Here is a 22524-nt window from a genome sequence, read left to right on the forward strand (position 1 = left end):
CTGAGTACACTGATACCCCATATGTGGGAGAAAACTACTGTTTGGCCACACGTTAGAGCTCGAAAGGGAAGTAGTGATGTTTGGAATGCAGACTTTGATGGAATGGTCTGCGGGCGTCATGTTCCGTTTGCAGAGCCCCTGATGTGCCTAAACAGTAAAAAAAAACCTTACAAGTGACACTATTTTGGAAACTACACCCCCCAATGAATTTATCTAGATGTGTTGTGAGAACTTTGAACCCCCAAGTGTTTCACTAAAGTTTATAAAGCAGAACCGTGAAAATAAAAAATCATTTTTTCCCCACAAAAATGATTTTTCAGCCCCCAAATTTTTATTTTCCCAAGGGTAACAGGAGAAATTGGACCACAAAAATTGTTGTCCTATTTGTCCTGAGTACGCTGATACCCCATATGTGTAAACCACTGTTTGGGCACACGGCAGAGCTCGGAAGGGAAAGAGCACCGTTTTACTTTTTCAATGCAGAATTGGCTGAAATTGAGATCGGACACCATGTCGCGTTTTGAGAGCCCCTGATGTGTCTAAACAGTGGAAACCCCCCAATTCTAACTCCAACCCTAACCCCAAAACACCCGTAACTCTAATCCCAACCCTAACCATAACCACACCCCTAACCCCAACACACCTAACCCTAATCCCAACCCTAATCCCAGCCGTAAACATAATCCAAACTCTAACCTCACCTCTAGCCCCAACCCTAACTTTAGCCCCAACTTTAACCCTAACTTTAGCCCCAACCCTAACCCTAACTTTAGCCCCAACCCTAACTTTAGCCCTAACCCTAATTTTAGCCCCCACCCTAACCCTAACCCTAATGGGAAAATGGAAATAAATACTTTTTTTATTTTATTAGTTTTCCCTAACTAAGGGGGTGATAAAGAGAGGTTTGATTTACTATTTATAGTGGGTTTTTATATCGGGTTTTCATGTTTGGCAGCTGTCACACGCTAAAAGACACTTTTTATTGCAAAAAAATGTTTTTGCATCAGCACATTTTGAGAGCTATAATTTTTCCATATTTTGGCCCACAGAGTCATGTAAGGTCTTGTTTCTTGCGGGACGAGTTGATATTTTTATTGGTACCATTTTTGGGCACATGACATTTTTTGATCGCTTTTTATTTCGATTTTTGGGAGGCAGAATGAACAAAACCCAGCAATTCATGAATTTCTTCTGGGTGAGGCGTTTATACCGTTCCGCGTGTGGTAAAATTGATAAGGCAGTTTTATTCTTTGGGTCAGTTAACGATTACAGCGATACCTCATTTATAACATTTTTTTATTTTTTGGCTCTTTTATACAATAAAAACTATTTTATATAAAAAATAATTGTTTTTGCATCGCTTTATTCTGAAAGCTATAACTTTTTTTATCTTTTTGCTGATGGTGCTGTGTGGTGGCTCGCTTTTTGCGGGACAAGATGAAGTTTTCAGTGGTACCATGGTTATTTATATCTGTCTTTTTGATCGCGTGTTATTCCACTTTTTGTTCAGCGGTATGATGATAAAGCATTGTTTTTTGCTTCGTTTTTTTATATTTTATTTTTACGGTGTTCACTAAAAGCGTTAACTAGTGGGACAGTTTTATTTATAGGTTGGGCTGTTACGGATGTGGCAATACTAAATATGTGTACTTTTATTGTTTTTTTTATTTACATATAGAAATGTATTTATTGGAACAATATTTATTCATTTTTTGTATTTATTTATGCATTTCTTTTTTATATTTTTACACAGTATAATATATTTTGTTATTTACTTTTTTACATTGTCCCAGGGTGGGACATCACTATATAGTGTCAGATCACTGATCTGACCCTTTGCACAGCACTGTGTCAGATCAGCGATCTGACAGGCAGTGGAGGTGGCATCTCAGTGCTTGCTCTCAGCAGGCACTGAGAAGCCACCTCCCTGCAGGACCCGGAAGGACCGGGGCGGCCATCTGGGATCCGGGGGCCTGCAGGGAGGAGACCCTTGGAACAACACGATCACATTGCATTGTTCTGAGGGTCTCAGGGAAGCACGCAGGGAGCCCCCTCACTGCGCGACACTTCCCTATGCCACCGGAATGCTGCGATCTTGTTTGATCGCTGTGTTCCGGGGGTTAAAGTGCCGGGGGTGGTCCATGACCACTCCTGGCACATAGTGCCGGGTGTCAGCTGTGATAATCAGCTGACACCCGTCCGGGATCTGCCGTGCTTCCCCTGTGAGTGCGGCTGATCTCGTATGACGTACTATCCCATCGATGGTCATACGGGCCCAGGTCACCTCGATGGGATAGTATGTCTGATGTCAGAAAGGGGTTAATTAGCCTGTTAGGGTTGTGGCTTGTTCACTATCATTGTTAGGAAAGGCCAAGTGATGCAATTTTCCCACCTTTATAAAGTCCCAGCCTTCTATAACCTTGTGGCAAAAATCTGCAGCTATGGGTTCTTTTAAGCAGCTGCCTGGCACTATGAAAATGAAAATGGCGAAGGCTATAAGAAGATAGCAAAGTGTTTTCAAGTTGCCATTTCCTCAGTTCGAAAAATAATTAAGAAATGGCACTTAACAGGAATAGTGGAGGTCAAGATAAGGTCTGGAAGACTAAGCTAAATTTCAGTGAGAGCTGCTTGTAGGATTGATAGCAAGGCAAATCAGAACCCCTGATTGACTGTAAAAGACCTTCAAAAATATTTAGCAGACTCTGGAGTTGTGCTACATTGTTCTAGTGTTCAGAGACACCTGCACAAATATGGCCTTCATAGAAGAGTCATCTGAAGAAAACCTATCCGGCGTCCTTGCAATAACATTCAGCATCAGAAGTATGCAAAAGAACATCTAAACAAGTTTGATGCAGTTTGGAAACAAGTCCTGTGAACCGATGAAGTTAAAATTGAACTGTTTGGCCACGATAATCAAAAGGTATGTGTGGAGAAAAAAGGGCACAGAATTTCAGGAAAAGAACATCTCTTCAACCATTAAGCATGGGGTTGGATCATTCATGCTTTGGCATTGTGTTGCAGTCAATGGCACGGGGAACATTTCACGAGTAGAGAGAAGAATAGATTCAATGAAATTTCAACAAATTCTTGATGCAAACAACACCATCTGAATTCAATAGAAAACTTATGGAAGGAACTAAAGCTCAGAGTTCATAAAATGAGTCAACTGAACCTTCAGGATTTGAAGAATGTTTGTGTGGAATAATGGGACGTAATCACACCTGACTCTGAGCAATGCATGCGCCTAATTTCTCCATAAGGGAGGCATCTTGAAGCTGTCATTACCAACAAATGATTTTATACAAAGTATTATATAAATTTCAGTAAGCATGTTCAATATATTTTCACTGGGTCATTTCTCTTTATTACACATAACTTAATTTATGGACACCAAAGGTTTGATTTCTTTGCCTATGTGTATTGGATGGGATGTTACCGACATCTGGTGAGAATTTCATGTTAATTGCACCTTTTTAGAAATTGATGATGTGTTAAATATTTATATCAATCACTGCATGTGTGTGTGTGTGTGTGTGTGTGTGTGTGTATGCATATATATGCGTGTGTGTGTACGTATGTATGTTTATGTATATACACACATACATGATCAAAGGGGATGCTAAATACTGGGAGAAGACATGGTCCGAAGACCCCCATTGATTGGTCAAAATACTGCTTTGAAATAAGCTGCTTGGAGAGCGATGTGTGGACTCACAGAGCACTGTTTTAATCTATCTAGTGGGGTATCTGCAGCCTGGAAACCCACTGAAAGCACATAATTTCCCTTTGACTTGTAATTTTTGTTTTATAATGACAGTTACCTTTTGACATATTCTTGCACCATTGAAGAACAAAGAATAGGTATTATTTACACCAAACTATGAGCCACTAGTACTTGCCTTACAATTTTGCTATTATTTGTGTTGCGGTTTTTCCTTGGTGGTGGGAAAAATACAGGATCTGGTAGAAAAACGGGAGATTCTAGGTCATCACTAGCTTCAGAAAAACGTAGAGGTCGCTGGCTGGTAATAGTTGTGTGCATAGGGCTGACCAGCTCAGTGTGAAAACCGTCTTCTTGCCCAAATAGTCCACCCGTCCTCTGGAATACAAAATTTAGCAAAGGAATTAAAAATCAAATATAATTATTTACGATTATGTTATATGATAAATATCAGAATGCGCTAAGGCATAATAACATACATTTTTTATTCATTTGACGCAAAAATAAAAAGGGAAATGTTTTCTTTTGTTTTTATAAGGCATAGCTATTAATTTGTATCCTTAACTCTATCCTGTCACAGTATTACTTTTTCATCTTCACCCAGTATCACAATCCCAGGGTCCTTGCTCCCCCTGCTTTTTGACCATGATTCCTTCCTAATGTTAGCAGAAGCAGCAGCAGGGAGAGAGCAATGTCGGAGATTGCTGCCTTTGCCACTACATTGACTCCCAGCAATGGAATTGTGGGGAGCCGATGATTGCTATGGCAACTGGAGGCCTAGCAAAAGCTTCTGGATCTGCCATAGATCAATGCCTAATGAATTGTGCCAGAGGCACAATCTTTTAGACTGCCTGTCAGGATTAAGAAACTAAAGAACGGAGTATATAAATCCCAATACGCATTTTACTTTAAAATATATATAATTTTTATTTATTTATCAAAAAGTATATCTCAAATGAGTTGACAGTAGTAAATACAAATACATGTATGACAGGATAAGTGAAGGAGGAAACAAATGATAGTGGCAGAGCAGGCAGAGAACCTATCACATCACAGGGGCTGCTACTATAAGATCCATAGTTTAGGGGCACTGTATGGCGGTTACCCTAATCCTCATAGCTACATCGCTGGTTAAGGTACAACAGTGCAAACTACATCAATAATTAAAGTGCCACAGTACCAACTAAGCTAATCAGCTATTGCCACGTATCGCAGCTTACCCATCTAGTCTGGATGTCTCACCACGCTCCACACGCCACCCCCTGACGCACGTTTCGCGGTCTGCTTTTTCAAAAGGGGTTTGTTGATTGCTCGCTCTCTCACCAGTTAAAATAGGGCGCATACCGGAAGTATCATCAGGCACACCGGCGCACACACGCCCAGGATCCGGCTCCATCGTACCCGGCGGTCGTCAGAGCCGCACACACAGAGGGCGGAAATCCGCTCAGTGACGTCACATAGTGTGTGTGCGGCATCTAATGATAACCGCCCAGGAAGTCAGGTGCATAGAATCCAGGGTGCGTGCGCGCACAGCCCAAAGCCCTCCCACCGAAGACCATGGAGGCCGCCATTTTATAGGTGATATCTGGTAAGTAAGGTTCCAAGTGACTAACGTATAGGTAAATAAGAAGCGGCCTCCCACCAGAAACCATTGGAGACACTAATTACTACATGGTAATCCTTAACAATACTAAGACTGCTATGCATCATATGAAGTGCACCATTTAGATCCCCCTGGTCCCCACATCGGGGACCACAGGAAATTTACATACAATACCATTGCTAGGTGAGGGCATACTACATATAAATCCAAAATCCCCCCATAGATAACCATGGGAGACACCGAATTGTGATAATGATAAATTACAGCAGTGAACATCACTATCTCCTGTGGTGGGGTATATTAATGTGAATCCCACAGCCCCTCCCACAATACATAATAGGAACCATACAGGTGTAATACAAAGTGACAATATGCTCCATAAAAGGGGCTCAAAAACAAAAACATAATATATTACATACAATAACTGAGTGAAAATACGCATACATAAGTGCAAACACACATACAAACACATATCAATGCATTACACAGATAATATAGCAAAAATAGAATATAGAAATAATAATAAAAATAGAAAAAAATAAAAAAAGAAATCCGGTTTCATTCATGTACGACAAAGGGTCTCAAGCGGATCCGGTGGGTGGTCACATGGCGGGTTACATTGCGGTAGCGTCCCATAATTAAAATAACTAAGGACAAGAAAACAAACATATTAGAATAGAAAATTAAAAACATAGAGGGGAATCATCTGGGAAGAGGATATATAGCAATATTCGAAGTTATATTCAGTATTAAAAGAGACAAACAACACAGAAGTACTCCAATGAGGACGAAGCAGTGGTGGAGCAGGGATCCCAATGACAAATAGAGCATCATGTCATAAAAATGGAACAAAGCTTAATTGTTCATTGAGTCCCTTGGGGGACATGGTATCAAGGGTGACAATCCACCTGCATTCACATTGTGCAAGTAGTTGTTTAAGATTGCCACCCCTGATGCCCCCATGAATCCTATCAATTCCCCTCACTTTTAAACCAGCGGGATCGGACCCGTTATAAGTGCGGAAATGCCTCGGCAAAGTTTTCAAAGTCGATGTATCTTTTGTCTCTTTTGCAGCCAGAATATCACGAACATGTTCGCGTGTCCTAACCTTCAATTCCCTAGACGTGAGACCAATATAAATAAGGGAGCAGGGACACGTAGCGTAATACACTACGTAGGTGGTGTTGCATGAGATATATTCACGGATTGTATATTCCCTGCTCCCATCAGATGATTGAAAGGTCCCACATCTAAGGATATTAGGACACGCGACACATGACCCGCAGGGGAAGCAACCCAGTCTGGGATTTATTCTAGCTAGAAAGGTGTCACATTTTGCCACATAATGGCTTTTCACCAGACTATCTTTAAGATTTCTTCCCCTGCGTTGTACCCAATTTATGCAGGACCTTAACCAAAATTGTTTTAATTTGAAGTTCACCTATTGTTGGCATAAAACTCGGATTAATTTTTTGGACATTACCCTTTGTGTTGCCGGGGATGGCTCTATTGAGACGGACCTCTATCAAAAAGAGACGGCCGTCAATTCTTTACTCCATGCCTCCTCGGCACACAATTATTCAACAATTAAAGACATCCCAGTTGGCCAGTTCTTGAGGAACAGGCGTGTCTGCTCTACAGAGGCCCGCTTTGAGGGGCAGTCCGCGACTCTCTCGGACAGGTTTAAGGCCAGGGGGTACAGTCGTCGGTGCATCAAGGCAGGGTACAGACGGGCAAAACAGACCCGGAGAGAGGATCTGTTGGTACCATCTAAGAAGACCAGGAAATTGCGAGATCCTGAGATACGGTTTATCTCCACAGCTAATTGCCGATGGGATCGGATCCGTGATATTCTGACCAAACATTGGTCGGTTTTATTGACAGATAATGTTTTGGCTAAACATTTGTCTCCAGCCCCATGTATGGTACAACGCAGGGGAAGAAATCTTAAAGATAGTCTGGTGAAAAGCCATTATGTGGCAAAATGTGACACCTTTCTAGCTAGAATAAATCCCAGACTGGGTTGCTTCCCCTGCGGGTCATGTGTCGCGTGTCCTAATATCCTTAGATGTGGGACCTTTCAATCATCTGATGGGAGCAGGGAATATACAATCCGTGAATATATCTCATGCAACACCACCTACGTAGTGTATTACGCTACGTGTCCCTGCTCCCTTATTTATATTGGTCTCACGTCTAGGGAATTGAAGGTTAGGACACGCGAACATGTTCGTGATATTCTGGCTGCAAAAGAGACAAAAGATACATCGACTTTGAAAACTTTGCCGAGGCATTTCCGCACTTATAACGGGTCCGATCCCGCTGGTTTAAAAGTGAGGGGAATTGATAGGATTCATGGGGGCATCAGGGGTGGCAATCTTAAACAACTACTTGCACAATGTGAATGCAGGTGGATTGTCACCCTTGATACCATGTCCCCCAAGGGACTCAATGAACAATTAAGCTTTGTTCCATTTTTATGACATGATGCTCTATTTGTCATTGGGATCCCTGCTCCACCACTGCTTCGTCCTCATTGGAGTACTTCTGTGTTGTTTGTCTCTTTTAATACTGAATATAACTTCGAATATTGCTATATATCCTCTTCCCAGATGATTCCCCTCTATGTTTTTAATTTTCTATTCTAATATGTTTGTTTTCTTGTCCTTAGTTATTTTAATTATGGGACGCTACCGCAATGTAACCCGCCATGTGACCACCCACTGGATCCGCTTGAGACCCTTTGTCGTACATGAATGAAACCGGATTTCTTTTTTTATTTTTTTTTATTTTTATTATTATTTCTATATTCTATTTTTGATATATTATCTGTGTAATGCATTGATATGTGTTTGTATGTGTGTTTGCACTTATGTACACTGTGTTCCAAATTATTATGCAAATTGGATTTAAGTGTCATAAAGATTTAATTGTTTTGTTTTTCAAATAAACTCGTGGATGGTATTGTGTCTCAGGGCTCAATGTATCACTGAAATCAATCTTAAACACATGTGATAATTGGTTTTCCAGGTGATTCTAATTAAAGGAAAACTACTTAAAAATGATGTTCCACATTATTAAGCAGGTCACAGTTTTCAAGTAACATGGGAAAGAAAAAGGATCTCTCTGCTGCCGGAAAGCATCAAATAGTGCAATGCCTTGGTGAAGGGATGAAAACATTAGAAATTTCCCGAAAACTTAAGCGTGATCATCGTACTGTTAAGAGATTTGTGGCTGTATCTGAGCACAGATGTGTTTATGCTGATAAAGGCATAATGAGGAAGATTTCTGCCAGGCAAGTTCATCGGATTAAGAGAGCAGCTGCTAAAAAGCCATTACAAAGCAGCAAACAGATATTTGAAGCTGCTGGTGCCTCTGGAGTCCCTCGAACCTCAAGGTGTAGGCTCCTTCAAAGGCTTGCTGTGGTGCATAAACCTACTATTCGGCCACTCTTAAACAGTGTTCACAAGCAGAAATGGTTGCATTGGGCCCACACATACATGAAGACTAATTTCCAAACAGTCTTGTTTACTGATAAGCATTGAGCAACCCTAGATGGTCCAAATGGATAGAGTAGTGGATGGTTGGTGGATGGCCACCATGTCCCAATAAGGCTGCAACGTCAGCAAGGAGGTGGAGGAGTCATGTTTTGGGCTGGAATCATGGAGAAACAGCTGGTAGGGCCCTTTAAGGTTCTTGAAGGTGTGAAAATGACCTCTGCAACGTATACTGTATAGAGTTTCTGACTGACAACTTTCCTCCATGGTATAAAAAGCGGAAATGTGCCTTCAGGAGCAAAATCATCTTCATGCATGACAATGCACCATCTCATGCTGCAAATAATACCTCATTGGCTGCTATGGGCATAAAAGGAGATAAACTCATGGTGTGGCCACCATCTTCCCCTGACCTCAACCCTATAGAGAACCTTTGGAGTGTCATCAAGCAAAAGATCGAGGAGTGTGGGAAGCAGTTCACATCAAACCAGCAGCTCAGGGAGGGAAGAAATACAAGCAGAAACTCGCCAAAAACTCACAAGTTCAATGGATGCAAGAATTGTGAAGGTGATATCAAAGAAGGGTTCCTATGTTAACATGTAACTTGGCCCGTTAGGATGTTTTGGAGTTAAATAGCATTTTTGTTCAGTTAATGTGACCTCCTAATGCTGCAAATTCCACAAATGAGCATTTTCAGTTCTTTAAAACATATCAAATGTTTAGAAATTCCACTGTGCATAATAATTTGGAACAGTGCATTTTAAGTTTTTATTCATTTTGGAGATTATACTGTTATCATTGGGAGGTTTCTTCAATAAAATTCGATGTATACTCTAACAGGTGATTACTTTTATTAGACTGACTGTCATTTGCACCAACCATTTAGGAAAATCCGAGAATAATGTCAGTTGCATAATAATTTGGAACATAGTGTATGCGTATTTTCACTCAGTTATTGTATGTAATATATTATGTTTTTGTTTTTGAGCCCCTTTTATGGAGCATATTGTCACTTTGTATTACACCTGTATGGTTCCTATTATGTATTGTGGGAGGGGCTGTGGGATTCACATTAATATACCCCACCACAGGAGATAGTGATGTTCACTGCTGTAATTTATCATTATCACAATTCGGTGTCTCCCATGGTTATCTATGGGGGGATTTTGGATTTATATGAAGTATGCCCTCACCTAGCAATGGTATTGTATGTAAATTTCCTGTGGTCCCCGATGTGGGGACCAGGGGGATCTAAATGGTGCACTTCATATGATGCATAGCAGTCTTAGTATTGTTAAGGATTACCATGTAGTAATTAGTGTCTCCAATGGTTTCTGGTGGGAGGCCGCTTCTTATTTACCTATACGTTAGTCACTTGGAACCTTACTTACCAGATATCACCTATAAAATGGCGGCCTCCATGGTCTTCGGTGGGAGGGCTTTGGGCTGTGCGCGCACGCACCCTGGATTCTATGCACCTGACTTCCTGGGCGGTTATCATTAGATGCCGCACACACACTATGTGACGTCACTGAGCGGATTTCCGCCCTCTGTGTGTGCGGCTCTGACGACCGCCAGGTACGATGGAGCCGGATCCTGGGCGTGTGTGCGCCGGTGTGCCTGATGATACTTCCGGTATGCGCCCTATTTTAACTGGTGAGAGAGCGAGCAATCAACAAACCCCTTTTGAAAAAGCAGACCGTGAAACGTGCGTCAGGGGGTGGCGTGTGGAGCGTGGTGAGACATCCAGACTAGATGGGTAAGCTGCGATACGTGGCAATAGCTGATTAGCTTAGTTGGTACTGTGGCACTTTAATTATTGATGTAGTTTGCACTGTTGCACCTTAACCAGCGATGTAGCTATGAGGATTAGGGTAACCGCCATACAGTGCCCCTAAACTATGGATCTTATAGTAGCAGCCCCTGTGATGTGATAGGTTCTCTGCCTGCTCTGCCACTATCATTTGTTTCCTCCTTCACTTATCCTGTCATACATGTATTTGTATTTACTACTGTCAACTCATTTGAGATATACTTTTTGATAAATAAATAAAAATTATATATATTTTAAAGTAAAATGCGTATTGGGATTTATATACTCCGTTCTTTGGTTTCTTATATATTGGGGAGTACCCTATACTGTCCCAGAAGTGTGGACAGAAATATTGGGAGAGACATAATAATTCTTTGCTCTCGGCCACAAGTGTATAATAACAATTTCTGTGAGTTTTGTGTTGTGCCTGTCAGGATTAGGCCAGCTGCAGATGAGCACATGAAAAATTGTCTGAGTTTCAGCCAGAAAACTCAGACGTTTTTCAACTAATTTTCATCCATGTGCCACCCTTGTGTCCAGTCTTTTTACATCTGTGTGCAATCTGTTTTCATACATTTACACAAAAAAAATGTACATGATCTAGTACAGTTTCCTAGGCTTATAATAGAAATGTATAAAAATAGGAAGCCATTCAGATGTTACGTGTGGGATCCGTTTTTTTTTTCTGGTTTTTTTTTAATACACCCATAGAGTCGAAAGAAAATAATGCGTTCTGCGATTTTTTTTTCTTCTTTTTTTTCCACTCGAACCTAAAAAAAAATAGTTAACCTAAACTGCCTTTTGAGTAACATGGGTCAGTGTACTATCCAATTAAAAATTGGACAGCACACGTCCTATTTATATTCTCGTCTGCATGAGCCCTAACACTGACAGGCTGGATAAGCAATGCAGAGTATTATCTATGCGATCAAAGGATTCCATGTTTAAGTCCTATTGTGAGACTAATAATTGTTTCAAAAAGTAAAAATGTTTTAAAGTGTTTTAAAGGTTTTGATGCTTTTTTATGCGGATTTGTATGCGTTTTTGAAAGCTTAACAAAGATCTCTTATTGAGCAAAAAAAAAGATTTGTGATGTAATTTCTTGTCCAACCTCCTCTTTTACATTTGTCCAACCAACATTCCATTACACACAGATAGATAGACAGATAGATAGAAGGAATGAGATAGAATAGATAGAAGGAATGAGGATAGATAGATAGATAGATAGATAGATAGATAGATAGATAGATAGATAATGGATGGAAGATGGATAGATAGATAGATAGATAGATAGATAGATAGATAGATAGATAGATAGATAGATAGATAGATAGATAGATAGATAGATAGATGATGTTCGTCCTTAGTTTTCGAAGATGACCATGACTTCAGGGTTAGAAGAAAATTAGTAGTTATGGGTCCGGAGGTGGCTGATGAGTCCAATCCAGGCCCTGAAGGTTCGCCCACATACTTGACATAAGGAAGCAGATGTGGTCAGTACACCAGATTCTACTTGTGCCTTGCGTACAGCGCGCTTTCTTTTTGCGTCAAAGATTTTCCTATCTTCAGCTGCACGTGCTCCTGAGGTGATCCTGCCCCGCCAACCTGGATGATCCAGGGCAAGCTCTTCCCATTCATTGGTGTTGACTTCCAGGTTTTTGAGAGACACCTTAAGGCAGTCTTTATAGCGCTTCTCCTGCCCCCCAACTGCTCGCTTTCCTTGGCACAGTTCTCCGCACAGCAGTTGTTTCGGTAGTCGGCTGTCAGGCATTCTAACCACGTGTCCAGCCCACCTGGCTTGGACTTTCAGCAGGAGAGTGTAAACGCTGCAGAGCCCAGTTTGTTCCAGAATTGCCGTGTCCGGGACATTGTCTTGCCACCTGATGTGGAGGAGTCTGCGGAGGCAACTCATATGGAAATGATTACGCTGTTTAGCATGCTGGCTGTACACTGTCCAGGTCTCGCTAGCATAGAGAAGTGTGGTGAAGACCACCGCGCAGTAGACCTTCAGCTTGGTGGTAAGGCTGAGTCCTCTTTGTTCCCAGATGTTCTTCAGGGCCGGCCTTTGCCCTGTGCGACCTGTGCGGCCGCACAGGGCGCCAAGGCTCGTTAGCATACAAGGGGCGCATTTATTGAGCTCAGCAGATTAATGTCACATTACATCACAATCAGCGGTGGGATTCAGCCGGTACGACCCGGTACGGGGCTGCCGTTTTCTAAAATTTCCATCTGCCAGCGTTCCGGTTACCACGCCCCCGGTCATCGGGCCCCCCCTGGCAGTGGCGTAGGAAGGGGGCGGCACAATGCGGGGGGCGGCACAATGCGGGGGGGCGGGTCGCCGGCGGCGCAGAATTTACCTGGCTGTTCGCTTCTCGGCTTCAGAAAAATGGCCGCCGCGATCTCCATCTGCGCATGCGCGGCATCCCGCGGCCATTTTCCTGAAGCCCCGGGCAGCAGAGCACTCCACCTGCGCATGCGCGGCCTCAGGAAGATGGCCGCCCCCACCGATAAGCAGATAGAGCAGGATCGCGGTCAGGTAAGAAGAACTTGTTTTGGTTTTTTTAATTATTATTGAGAGCGGCGATCGGGAGGGGGGGGGCAGGGCAGAAAGCTGGACACAGGGAGGCAGAACGCTGGACACTGCGGCAGAAAGCTGGACACTGGGGCAGAAAGCTGGACACTGGGGCAGAAAGCTGGACACTGGGGCAGAAAGCTGGAGACGGGGCAGAAAGCTGGACACAGGGGGGGCAGAGCGCTGGACAGTGGGGCAGAACGCTGGACACTCGGGCAGAACGCTGGACACTGGGGCAGAACGCTGGACACGGGGGCAGAACGCTGGACACGGGGGCAGAACGCTGGACACGGGGGCAGAACGCTGGACACTGGGGCAGAACGCTGGACACTGGGGCAGAAAGCTGGACACTGGGGCAGAAAGCTGGACACTGGGGCAGAAAGCTGGACACTGGGGCAAAAAGCTGGACACTGGGGCAGAAAGCTGGACACTGGGGCAGAAAGCTGGACACGGGGGCAGAACGCTGGACATTGGGGCAGAACGCTGGACACTGATGCAGAACGCTGGACACTGGGGCAGAAAGCTGGACACGGGGGCAGAAAGCTGGACACGGGGGCAGAACGCTGGACACGGGGGCAGAAAGCTGGACACTGGGGCAGAAAGCTGGACACGGGGGCAGAAAGCTGGACACTGGGGCAGAAAGCTGGACACTGGGGCAGAAAGCTGGACACTGGGGCAGAAAGCTGGACACTGGGGCAGAAAGCTGGACACTGGGGCAGAAAGCTGGACACAGGGGCAGAACGCTGGACATTGGGGCAGAACGCTGGACACTGATGCAGAACGCTGGACACTGGGGCAGAAAGCTGGACACTGGGGCAGAACGCTGGACACTGGGGCAGAAAGCTGGACACTGGGGCAGAAAGCTGGACACTGGGGCAGAAAGCTGGACACTGGGGCAGAAAGCTGGACACAGGGGGCAGAAAGCTGGACACAGGGGGCAGAAAGCTGGACACAGGGGCAGAAAGCTGGACACTGGTGCAGAATGCTGGACACTGGTGCAGAATGCTGGACACGGGCAGAATGCTTGACACAGGGGCAGAATGGAGACACGGGGCAGGATGACAGACATGGCGTCATGACTGGAGACACTGGAGGCAGGATTGGAGACAGATGGGGCAGGATGGATACGATGGAGACAGATGGGGCAGGATGGGAAGATCATATGGGGCAGGATAGATACTCATTAGGGCAGGATGGGAGAATATATGGCTGACGCCAGGAATGAGACACACGGGGGCCAGGATGGCGAATATTATTACCATAGGGGCTAATTAAGGGATATTATTACTGCAGTGATGTATTTATTTTATTTTTTGAGTATACTGTTTTAAATGGAGGGGCGGTCCTATTACTGTGTAGAGTGACACTATGTCGCCTTCTTCATGTGGTGTAATGTAGAAGTTGGGAGAATTAAGTAATGTGTTCTGCAAGTGGAACTCGAGATAACTGTGTTATTTCCTGCAGAGACGAGTCCTGGCTGGATGAAGTGATGGCGGTCTGTGCGGGATGAAAGATGAAGGACTTCACCTAGAGATGTCACTGGTGAGTCAGTGTGTTACCTATACACTGACACTATACACTGTATACTATATACTGAGGTCCTGTGTATGTCACCGGTGATCACTGTATTACCTATACACAGACGCTGCATACTAAGTACAGATCTCCTGTGTATAATGGCACTTATGGTGATAGTATTGTGGTTTTTTTTATTATTGATCAGTATTGTAGTATTCAGTCACTATGTGGTGGTAATATGTGGTCTGGTCATGATGTTGTGGTATTCGTTCCTTGTATTTGATATTATTCGATCACTGTGGTGGTAATATGTCATCTGGTCATGGTGTGGCGGTGTTTGGCCTTGCAGGCCGCCGCTCTGCACTCTGATTGGCTGTCAGCCCATATGGCTTTGGACCAAGCGTCATTTTTTCCTTTTGGTCCGCTTTAAAGCACTTTATAATTCCCGTTATTGCAATATTAGTGTTTCTTCAAGTGTTTTGCAGGGAAACACAAGTTTTCTAAGTAAACGTGTTGTTGTGAATATTAAAGAGTTATTGTTTTCTTTCAAAGTTTGGAGGGGGGGGGGCGCCGTCCTGCAGTCTCGCACAGGGCGCCTTTTGGGCTAAGTCCGGCCCTGATGTTCTTATGCAGTCTCCCGAAGGCAGCACTGGCTTTGACGATTCTGTTATTAACCTCAGCGTCTATGGTTACTTCACAGGAAAGTGTGCTGCCTAAGTAGGTGAAGTTATCGACTGCTTTGAGGTTTTGCTCCTTCACCGTGATAAGTGGCTCCTTGTACAGTTTTCCTGGAACCGGTTGATACATGACTTCGGTTTTTCTAATGTTGATCTCGAGACCAAAACTGTTGCAAGCTAGATAGATAGATTGATGATAGATAGATAGATAGATAGATAGATAGATAGATAGATAGATCTATGGATAGATGTAGATAGATATATGGATAGATAGAGCTATAGTTAGATAGATATAGCTATAGACCCCCTATTACATTTTTAAAATTGATGTATACAATGTAGTGTTTGTATTTGAATTTCATTGAAATTTCCAAATTTACCCTAGGGTATGTGCAAACCGTGAAACGGTTAAAAGAAGTAATGTTCATTCTTCGATATTCACTATTCACTAGCTATAGTTTAAGTTACAGGAAAAAAAGACGCCAGCAGCAGAAAAAAGCATTGGCAAAATCACCAGTAAAGCCTCTTCAGGAAAAAAGACAGTCTGCTTTTTTCTGAATTGGCTTTGCCTTGGAAAACTTTGTCAGGTGCACCGGTGTCTTAAAAATTCCGTGTGCACATACCCCTAGTTTAGAAACCCACCACATTAAAACTGCATGCATTCATAATTTACATAGCAGCAGCTCCCAAATCTGTATTAACAAAAAACTGAACCACTTCTAACACTTATGAATATAGATGCAGATTTTTTATTTTTCTTATATTTTTTTTTTGTTCCAGTAGATTCCTTACAATATAAAATAAAGATTACTTTTCACTTGTTTTTCTAACTGTAAAAAAAATTGATTTAGGTAATTCTTACCCGATATATTCCTTCCTCAATGGCTGCTTCAACCATGGCCCTCTCCAATTCCTCCTCAGGTGTCAAATCACCAGATATTGCACGTTTTAGTTCACCTTCCGCGCCATCTTCATTAGCATTGCGCAAACCAGCCTGTAGCAAATCATTCAGGTTACACAGGTATTGCCACTCGATTATTTGTCATATTGTACAATTAAGAAGTGTATAATTTCATACAATTATCCCATTACCTGAATCTCTACATCACTTCTTTTAGGGCGATATCCATAATATTCCTCCTGACGTTTCTTAAACTTTCTGAAATGTTCTTGTATCAAGAAGATGGCATAAAACTTTCCCACTGTCACTTCATCATCTTTTAGAGGAAAAGAACAAAGAAACAGAGTTAAACATACGGAAAAAGAGCAAAAACAAAACATTGACATGCATCTAAACTAATTCATGACCAAATCAAAGTTCAGTTTTGATTTGGTCATGAATTGGCTAAGAAGATCACTCAGGGAAGTCAAGACATGGGTTTACAGACCCAGTAGTTAGATGACCTGACAGATTTCGCTGTTAACTCACTCTGCTACCTTACTGCAAAAACTGGCTTTATGCATCTATATGATTGTAAAGTTGCCACTGTTGGACCCTATACAGCGTGAAGCGTGGTTCATCTGGAGGATGTCATCCCACTGTGGAGAACAGCCGCAGGACTGAGGTAACCCACTGTGACCCGGGGCTGGGATTAGAACGGTCTATTTCATGTGCAAGGGGCCGGGGTGCTCACTGACTGATCTAGTGGACTCTGCTATGACTACCACCCCGTGCCACCTTGTTACATTTTGGCGTCATCGGCAGGATGGACCCCTGCAACTCTGCAACCCTGAGAGTAATGAAAGAAATGTCTGGAACCTGTGATTTTGAACTTGGGACTTGTGTTCTGTTGCCCGCCGTGACAGCATTGCAGATGGTGGCTGGCAGAGACTTTGAAATGTTGACGCTATGGAAAAGAGAACAAAGGTAGCGCTGACTGCTGCTGAAAAGATGGCGGGTCTTGGCACAAAAATTGAGGATGGGGCTGCCTGTCGTGGACATCAAAGAAGCATCTTGGTGCCAAAAAGAAGAAAGCCATGTCCCTTTGTAAAGAATGCCCACCCTAAATGGGTACAGGCGAAGATGGAGCTGCTGCCCTCCCTGTTTGACCAGAAGAAATGGGTGGATGAGCAGGAAGTGACCCCACCCACAAATCGGTGGAACCCATGAGGAAAGACGCCGTTACCTGCTGATAAGGAGAGTGAGGAACCCGTGAGACTGCAGGAGCCAACACCGGAAGGAGTCTAGAGGACATTAGAGGCTGCGCTGAGGGGAATTGTTGCAGCTGCCATCCCTTGTTCCCGCGGCGGCACAGGAGAACTGTCACCCCGGGTGCTGCTGTTTCCCCTCCTGTGGTCTCACCAACATCTCCTGTTGCGCCCCGACCCCCATCTCGGGGGCCCCGTTTTGAGGTAATCACTGCAATCAAATGATTCCTGTAATTGTCAATAAGACTTCTGCACCTCTCAACATGTATTTTGGCCCACTCCGCAAGAGCAAACTGCTTCAGTGGTCTCGTGTTTGAAGGTTGCCTTTTCCAAACGGCATTTTTCAGCTCTTTCCAAAGATGCTCAATAAGATCTAGGTCAAGGCTCATAGAAGGCCACTTCAGAATAGTCCAATGTTTTCCTCTTAGCCATTCTTAGGTGTTTTTAGCTGTGTGTTTTGGGTCATTATCCTGTTGCAAGACCAATGACCTGCGACTGAGACCAAGCTTTCTGACACTGGGCAGCACATTTCTCTCTAGAATATCTCGATAGTCTTGAGATTTAATTGTACCCTGCAAAGACTCTAGACACCCTGTGCCAGATGCAGCAAAGCAGCCCCATAACATAACAGAGCCTCCTCCATGTTTCACAGTAGGGACGGTGTTCTTTTTTTGATGCTTTATTTATCCGCTGATGTTCCTTGCCAAAAAGTTCAATTTGTGTCTCATCTGTCCATAGGACATTCTCCCAGAAGCTTTGTGGCTTGTCAACATGTATTTTGTCAAATTCCAGTCTGGCTTTTATATTATTTTTTTTCAACAATGGTGTCCTCCTTTGTCATCCCCCCTGAAGTCCACTTTGGCTCATACAACAACGGATGGTGCGATCTGACACTGATGTTCCTTGAGCTTGAAGTCCACCTTTAATCTGCTTAGAAGTTTTTCTGGGTTCTTTTGTTACCATTCGTATTATCCATCTCTTTGATTTCTCATCAATTTTCCTCCTGCGGCCACTTCCAGGGATGTTGGCTAAAGTCCCATGGATCTTAAATTTCTGAATAATATGTGCAACTGTAGTCACAGGAACATCAAGCTGCTTGGAGATGGTCTTTAAATTTTACCTTTAACATGTTTGTCTATAATTTTCTTTCTAATCTCCTGAGACAACTCTTTCCTTCACTTCTTCTGGTCCATGTTGAGTGTGATACACACCATGTCACCAAAACATCACAATGAGTATCTGTAGCCCTATATATAGGCCCACTCACTGATTCCAAGATTGTAGACACCTGTGATGCTAGTTAGTGGACACCCCTTGATTTAACATGTCCCTTTAGTCACATTATTTTTAGGGGTACCAACATTTCTGTCCAGGCCTATTTTATGAGTTGTTTTTTTTTTTTCATTCTTTGGAAGCATGGTTGAAAAGCAATGTCTGAATTTCATTTGTTCATTTTCATAGATCTTTTATTTATTATTACTTTTATCAGATTCAAGTTATTTCTCAGACAATTGTGGGTTTTTCTGTCATTAAATGAGGGGTACCAACAATTTTGACCACGTGTGTATGTGAAGGAACCCTGGACACTTGCCCAAGCTTTTTAGTGAGGTTGGTGTGCCAGAGTTGTCTATTGATTCATCACACCCTGTCATGCACGAGAGGGCCAACCAAGTTTTATATTACAGGATGATTTATGTAAACTAGAAGCTTGGGCTGATAAATGGCAAATGAGCTTTAATGGGGATAAATGTAAGGTCATGCACTTGGGTAGAAGTAATAAGATGTATAACTATGTGCTTAATTCTAAAACTCTGGGCAAAACCGTCAATGAAAAAGACCTGGGTGTATGGGTGGATGACAAACTCATATTCAGTGGCCAGTATCAGGCAGCTGCTACAAAGGCAAATAAAATAATGGGATGTATTAAAAAAGGCATAGATGCTCATGAGGAAAACATAATTTTACCTCTATACAAGTCACTAGTTCGACCACACTTAGAATACTGTGTACAGTTCTGGTCTCCGGTGTATAAGAAAGACATAGCTGAACTGGAGCGGGTGCAGAGAAGAGCGACCAAGGTTATTAGAGGACTGGGGGGTCTGCAATACCAAGATAGGTTATTACACTTGGGGCTGTTTAGTTTGGAAAAACAAAGACTAAGGGGTGATCTTATTTTAATGTATAAATATATGAGGGAACAGTACAAAGAACTTTCTGATGATCTTTTTAATCATAGACCAGAGACAGGGACAAGGGGGCATCCTCTACGTCTGGAGGAAAGAAGGTTTAAGCATAATAACAGACGCGGATTCTTTACTATAAGAGCAGTGAGACTATGGAACTCTCTGCCGTATGATGTTGTAATGAGTGATTCACTGCTAAAATTTAAGAGGGGACTGGATGCCTTTCTTGAAAAGTATAATGTTACAGGGTATATACACTAGATTCCTTGATAGGGCGTTGATCCAGGGAACTAGTCTGATTGCCGTATGTGGAGTCGGGAAGGAATTTTTTCCCCAATGTGGAGCTTACTCTTTGCCACATGGTTTTTTTTTGCCTTCCTCTGGATCAACATGTTAGGGCATGTTAGGTTAGGCTATGGGTTGAACTAGATGGACTTAAAGTCTTCCTTCAACCTTAATAACTATGTAACTATGTAAGTCAATAGATACTGCAAGTGTGGTGTTGTAGAAAATGGTGGCACTCTCTGTTTAGTGGAGTGAAGATCCAGAGGACATTGGTAGAATAGAGTCAGAGAGTGTGTTAATGTCTAGGTGTGGAGATTTCTGGAGGGTTGTGCTAGTTGCTGAAAATAGAGGGCATGTGAGTAGGACAGAGTTGAGAAAGTGAGTAGATGGTGGTCAGAGAGAGGGAAAGGTGAGGTTGTGAGGTCAAATGGTGAACAGAGGTGGGTGAAGATAAGGTCTAATGTATGTCCGGTAGCTGTGAAGGACCACTGCGTAAGGATGAGGCAATCGACAGGAGTTTGGAAGTTGCCTTATCTTTATAAATAATTTGAATGAGGATCTAATATTGATACTTAAAAAAAGTGACGTAAAATTTTAAATGAGATAAACTACATACTGATATAAGCATACTTGCCTCCAATTGGTGGAATAACCTGATCAAGGAGTTTCATGCTTGTTCTTTTCCAAATCTTCTTTATAATCATTCGCAGTTCTTCATTGCTTTGTTCAAAGTTACCTAAAAGGAATGTAAGGCCAAATAAAATGAGTATCTGTTTTTACTTTCATGTACTAGTTTAAATATTAAGGCTTACTTCAAACTAGTTTTACTCAGTCATTCTGTTCTATCATAATAGAGAAGAGAGAATTGGATCAAGGCAAACTGAATTTACCAAAAAATTTGGATTCAAAGGAATCAAATTTTTTTTTGGTTAGCATTTTTTTGATTTGAAGAGGGCCAGAAAAAGGAGTGAAAAAAAAAAGATCACTTGCTCTGCCTCTGCAGCTCTTCTGCTTGTCACTTGCACAGTTCCCTCCAGCATTGCTCACAAGATGTCCCCTGCAACTCTTTGGGCATCTTCATTTTGCGCTGGAGCTTCTGGTGCCATCTAAACCATTTTCTATCACAAAATAAGCTCTTGAAGGTATTAACTAGGTCGGAGCAAACACATGTCATAATATCATAAGGAAACAAATCTACTCGACGCTTGAAACCCAGAGGCTGAGTGAAGATACTGGAAGAGTCACAGAGGCCTTTGTGTGCACGGTGCCAAAGGGAGCTTTATAGACATATTTTTTTGAAAATTTTTTCGTTTAAGTCAATAGAACTGCCAAATTCACTCTTCACTATATCATAATTTTAAACGGAAAACATGAAGATATGTTTCTATTGACATCAATACCTTTTATTAATATGAATTTTCTGATGTCAAATAACATCAGTTGAAATGTAGTTGTTTAATGTTTTGGTAGCCACAAAACTCTGACATCCTATTTTACGCAGTAACTTGTATTCTGATGGATACAGTAGTCCTGCAAAGCTTGATTCACTGTTTATTTGCTGTTCTTGCTTGAATATGAGCTGAGCTGCACCACTTGAGAGCAGCAACTACATAGGGTCATATTTTCCACTAGGCTCAGGAGGTCCAGCTCATATCTAAAACTCAGTGGTCTAGTTCCCTACATTTGATTGTAGATGCATCTTTAAAACGCAAATGCAATAAAAGCAACAACTGTAGGGGCAGTAGAGCACTAATCAGCTCCCTTCCCCAAAGCACAACGGCGTAATGAGACTTCATTACACTGATGACATGGCTGCAGTACAGCAGAGTTGGCAAATGGTAAGTGCACCATAGTACTCAAGCTCAAGACACAAGGGGCTTTTATAGTAGACTTCAAGAGGGCGAGTTGTCAGTATAACAGGGGTAGGGACAGTCTGGGGCACAGTATTGGAGGGGGGGTACAGTGGGGTGGACAATGTGAGGAATGCACAGAATGGCGATGGGCTGTGTGGGGAGGGTACAATGTAGACAGGTGGCGCAGTATGGAAAGGGGCTTTGTGATAATGGAGAATGGGTGTTATAGTTCATAAGAGAAGACAATGTGGCATTGTAGTTCATAACAAATGACAGTGTGGTGGTTATAGTTTATAAGGGTGGATGATAAGCCAGTCACAGTTCTTAGAGATGGATGGTGTGATATTATTCATAAGAGTCAACAGTGTGGCAGCCATAGTTCATAAGAGAGGAAACAGGCATGGTATCAAAAAAATGTTGTTATACCATGCCTGATTAAGGTACCTAATAAGTCACAAAGCTTGCTTTGTAACATCATTTATTTTATTTTTGTTAGCCATTAAAAGGCATTCTTTTTTCAATTGGCTAACATGGCACCAAACCGGTTTTTCTTTTTTGTTCTATCTACAAGTACAATTTGCCTTAAATGTCCCCTGAATTCCTCAAACCGCCTCCATGAGTTTATTCTTATGTCAACACCCTGCCTAACAAGCT

General features: G+C 42.7%; 1 protein-coding gene across 1 annotated transcript in view; it reads right to left on the reverse strand.

The window, feature by feature from the left end:
• The window catches only part of CACNA1S (calcium voltage-gated channel subunit alpha1 S), a 422207-nt gene that overhangs the window by 36366 nt on the left and 363317 nt on the right, over window positions 1–22524 (reverse strand). The window contains exons 36-39 of the mRNA XM_077270340.1: window positions 20652–20753; window positions 16494–16618; window positions 16264–16395; window positions 3900–4099 (exon numbers count right to left, since the gene is read on the reverse strand). Of these exons, the coding sequence (XP_077126455.1) occupies window positions 3900–4099; window positions 16264–16395; window positions 16494–16618; window positions 20652–20753 (559 nt within the window). The remainder of the gene's footprint in view (window positions 1–3899; window positions 4100–16263; window positions 16396–16493; window positions 16619–20651; window positions 20754–22524) is intronic.

The sequence above is a fragment of the Ranitomeya variabilis genome, chromosome 1, assembly GCF_051348905.1.
Source record: "Ranitomeya variabilis isolate aRanVar5 chromosome 1, aRanVar5.hap1, whole genome shotgun sequence".
Lineage (NCBI taxonomy): Eukaryota > Metazoa > Chordata > Amphibia > Anura > Dendrobatidae > Ranitomeya > Ranitomeya variabilis.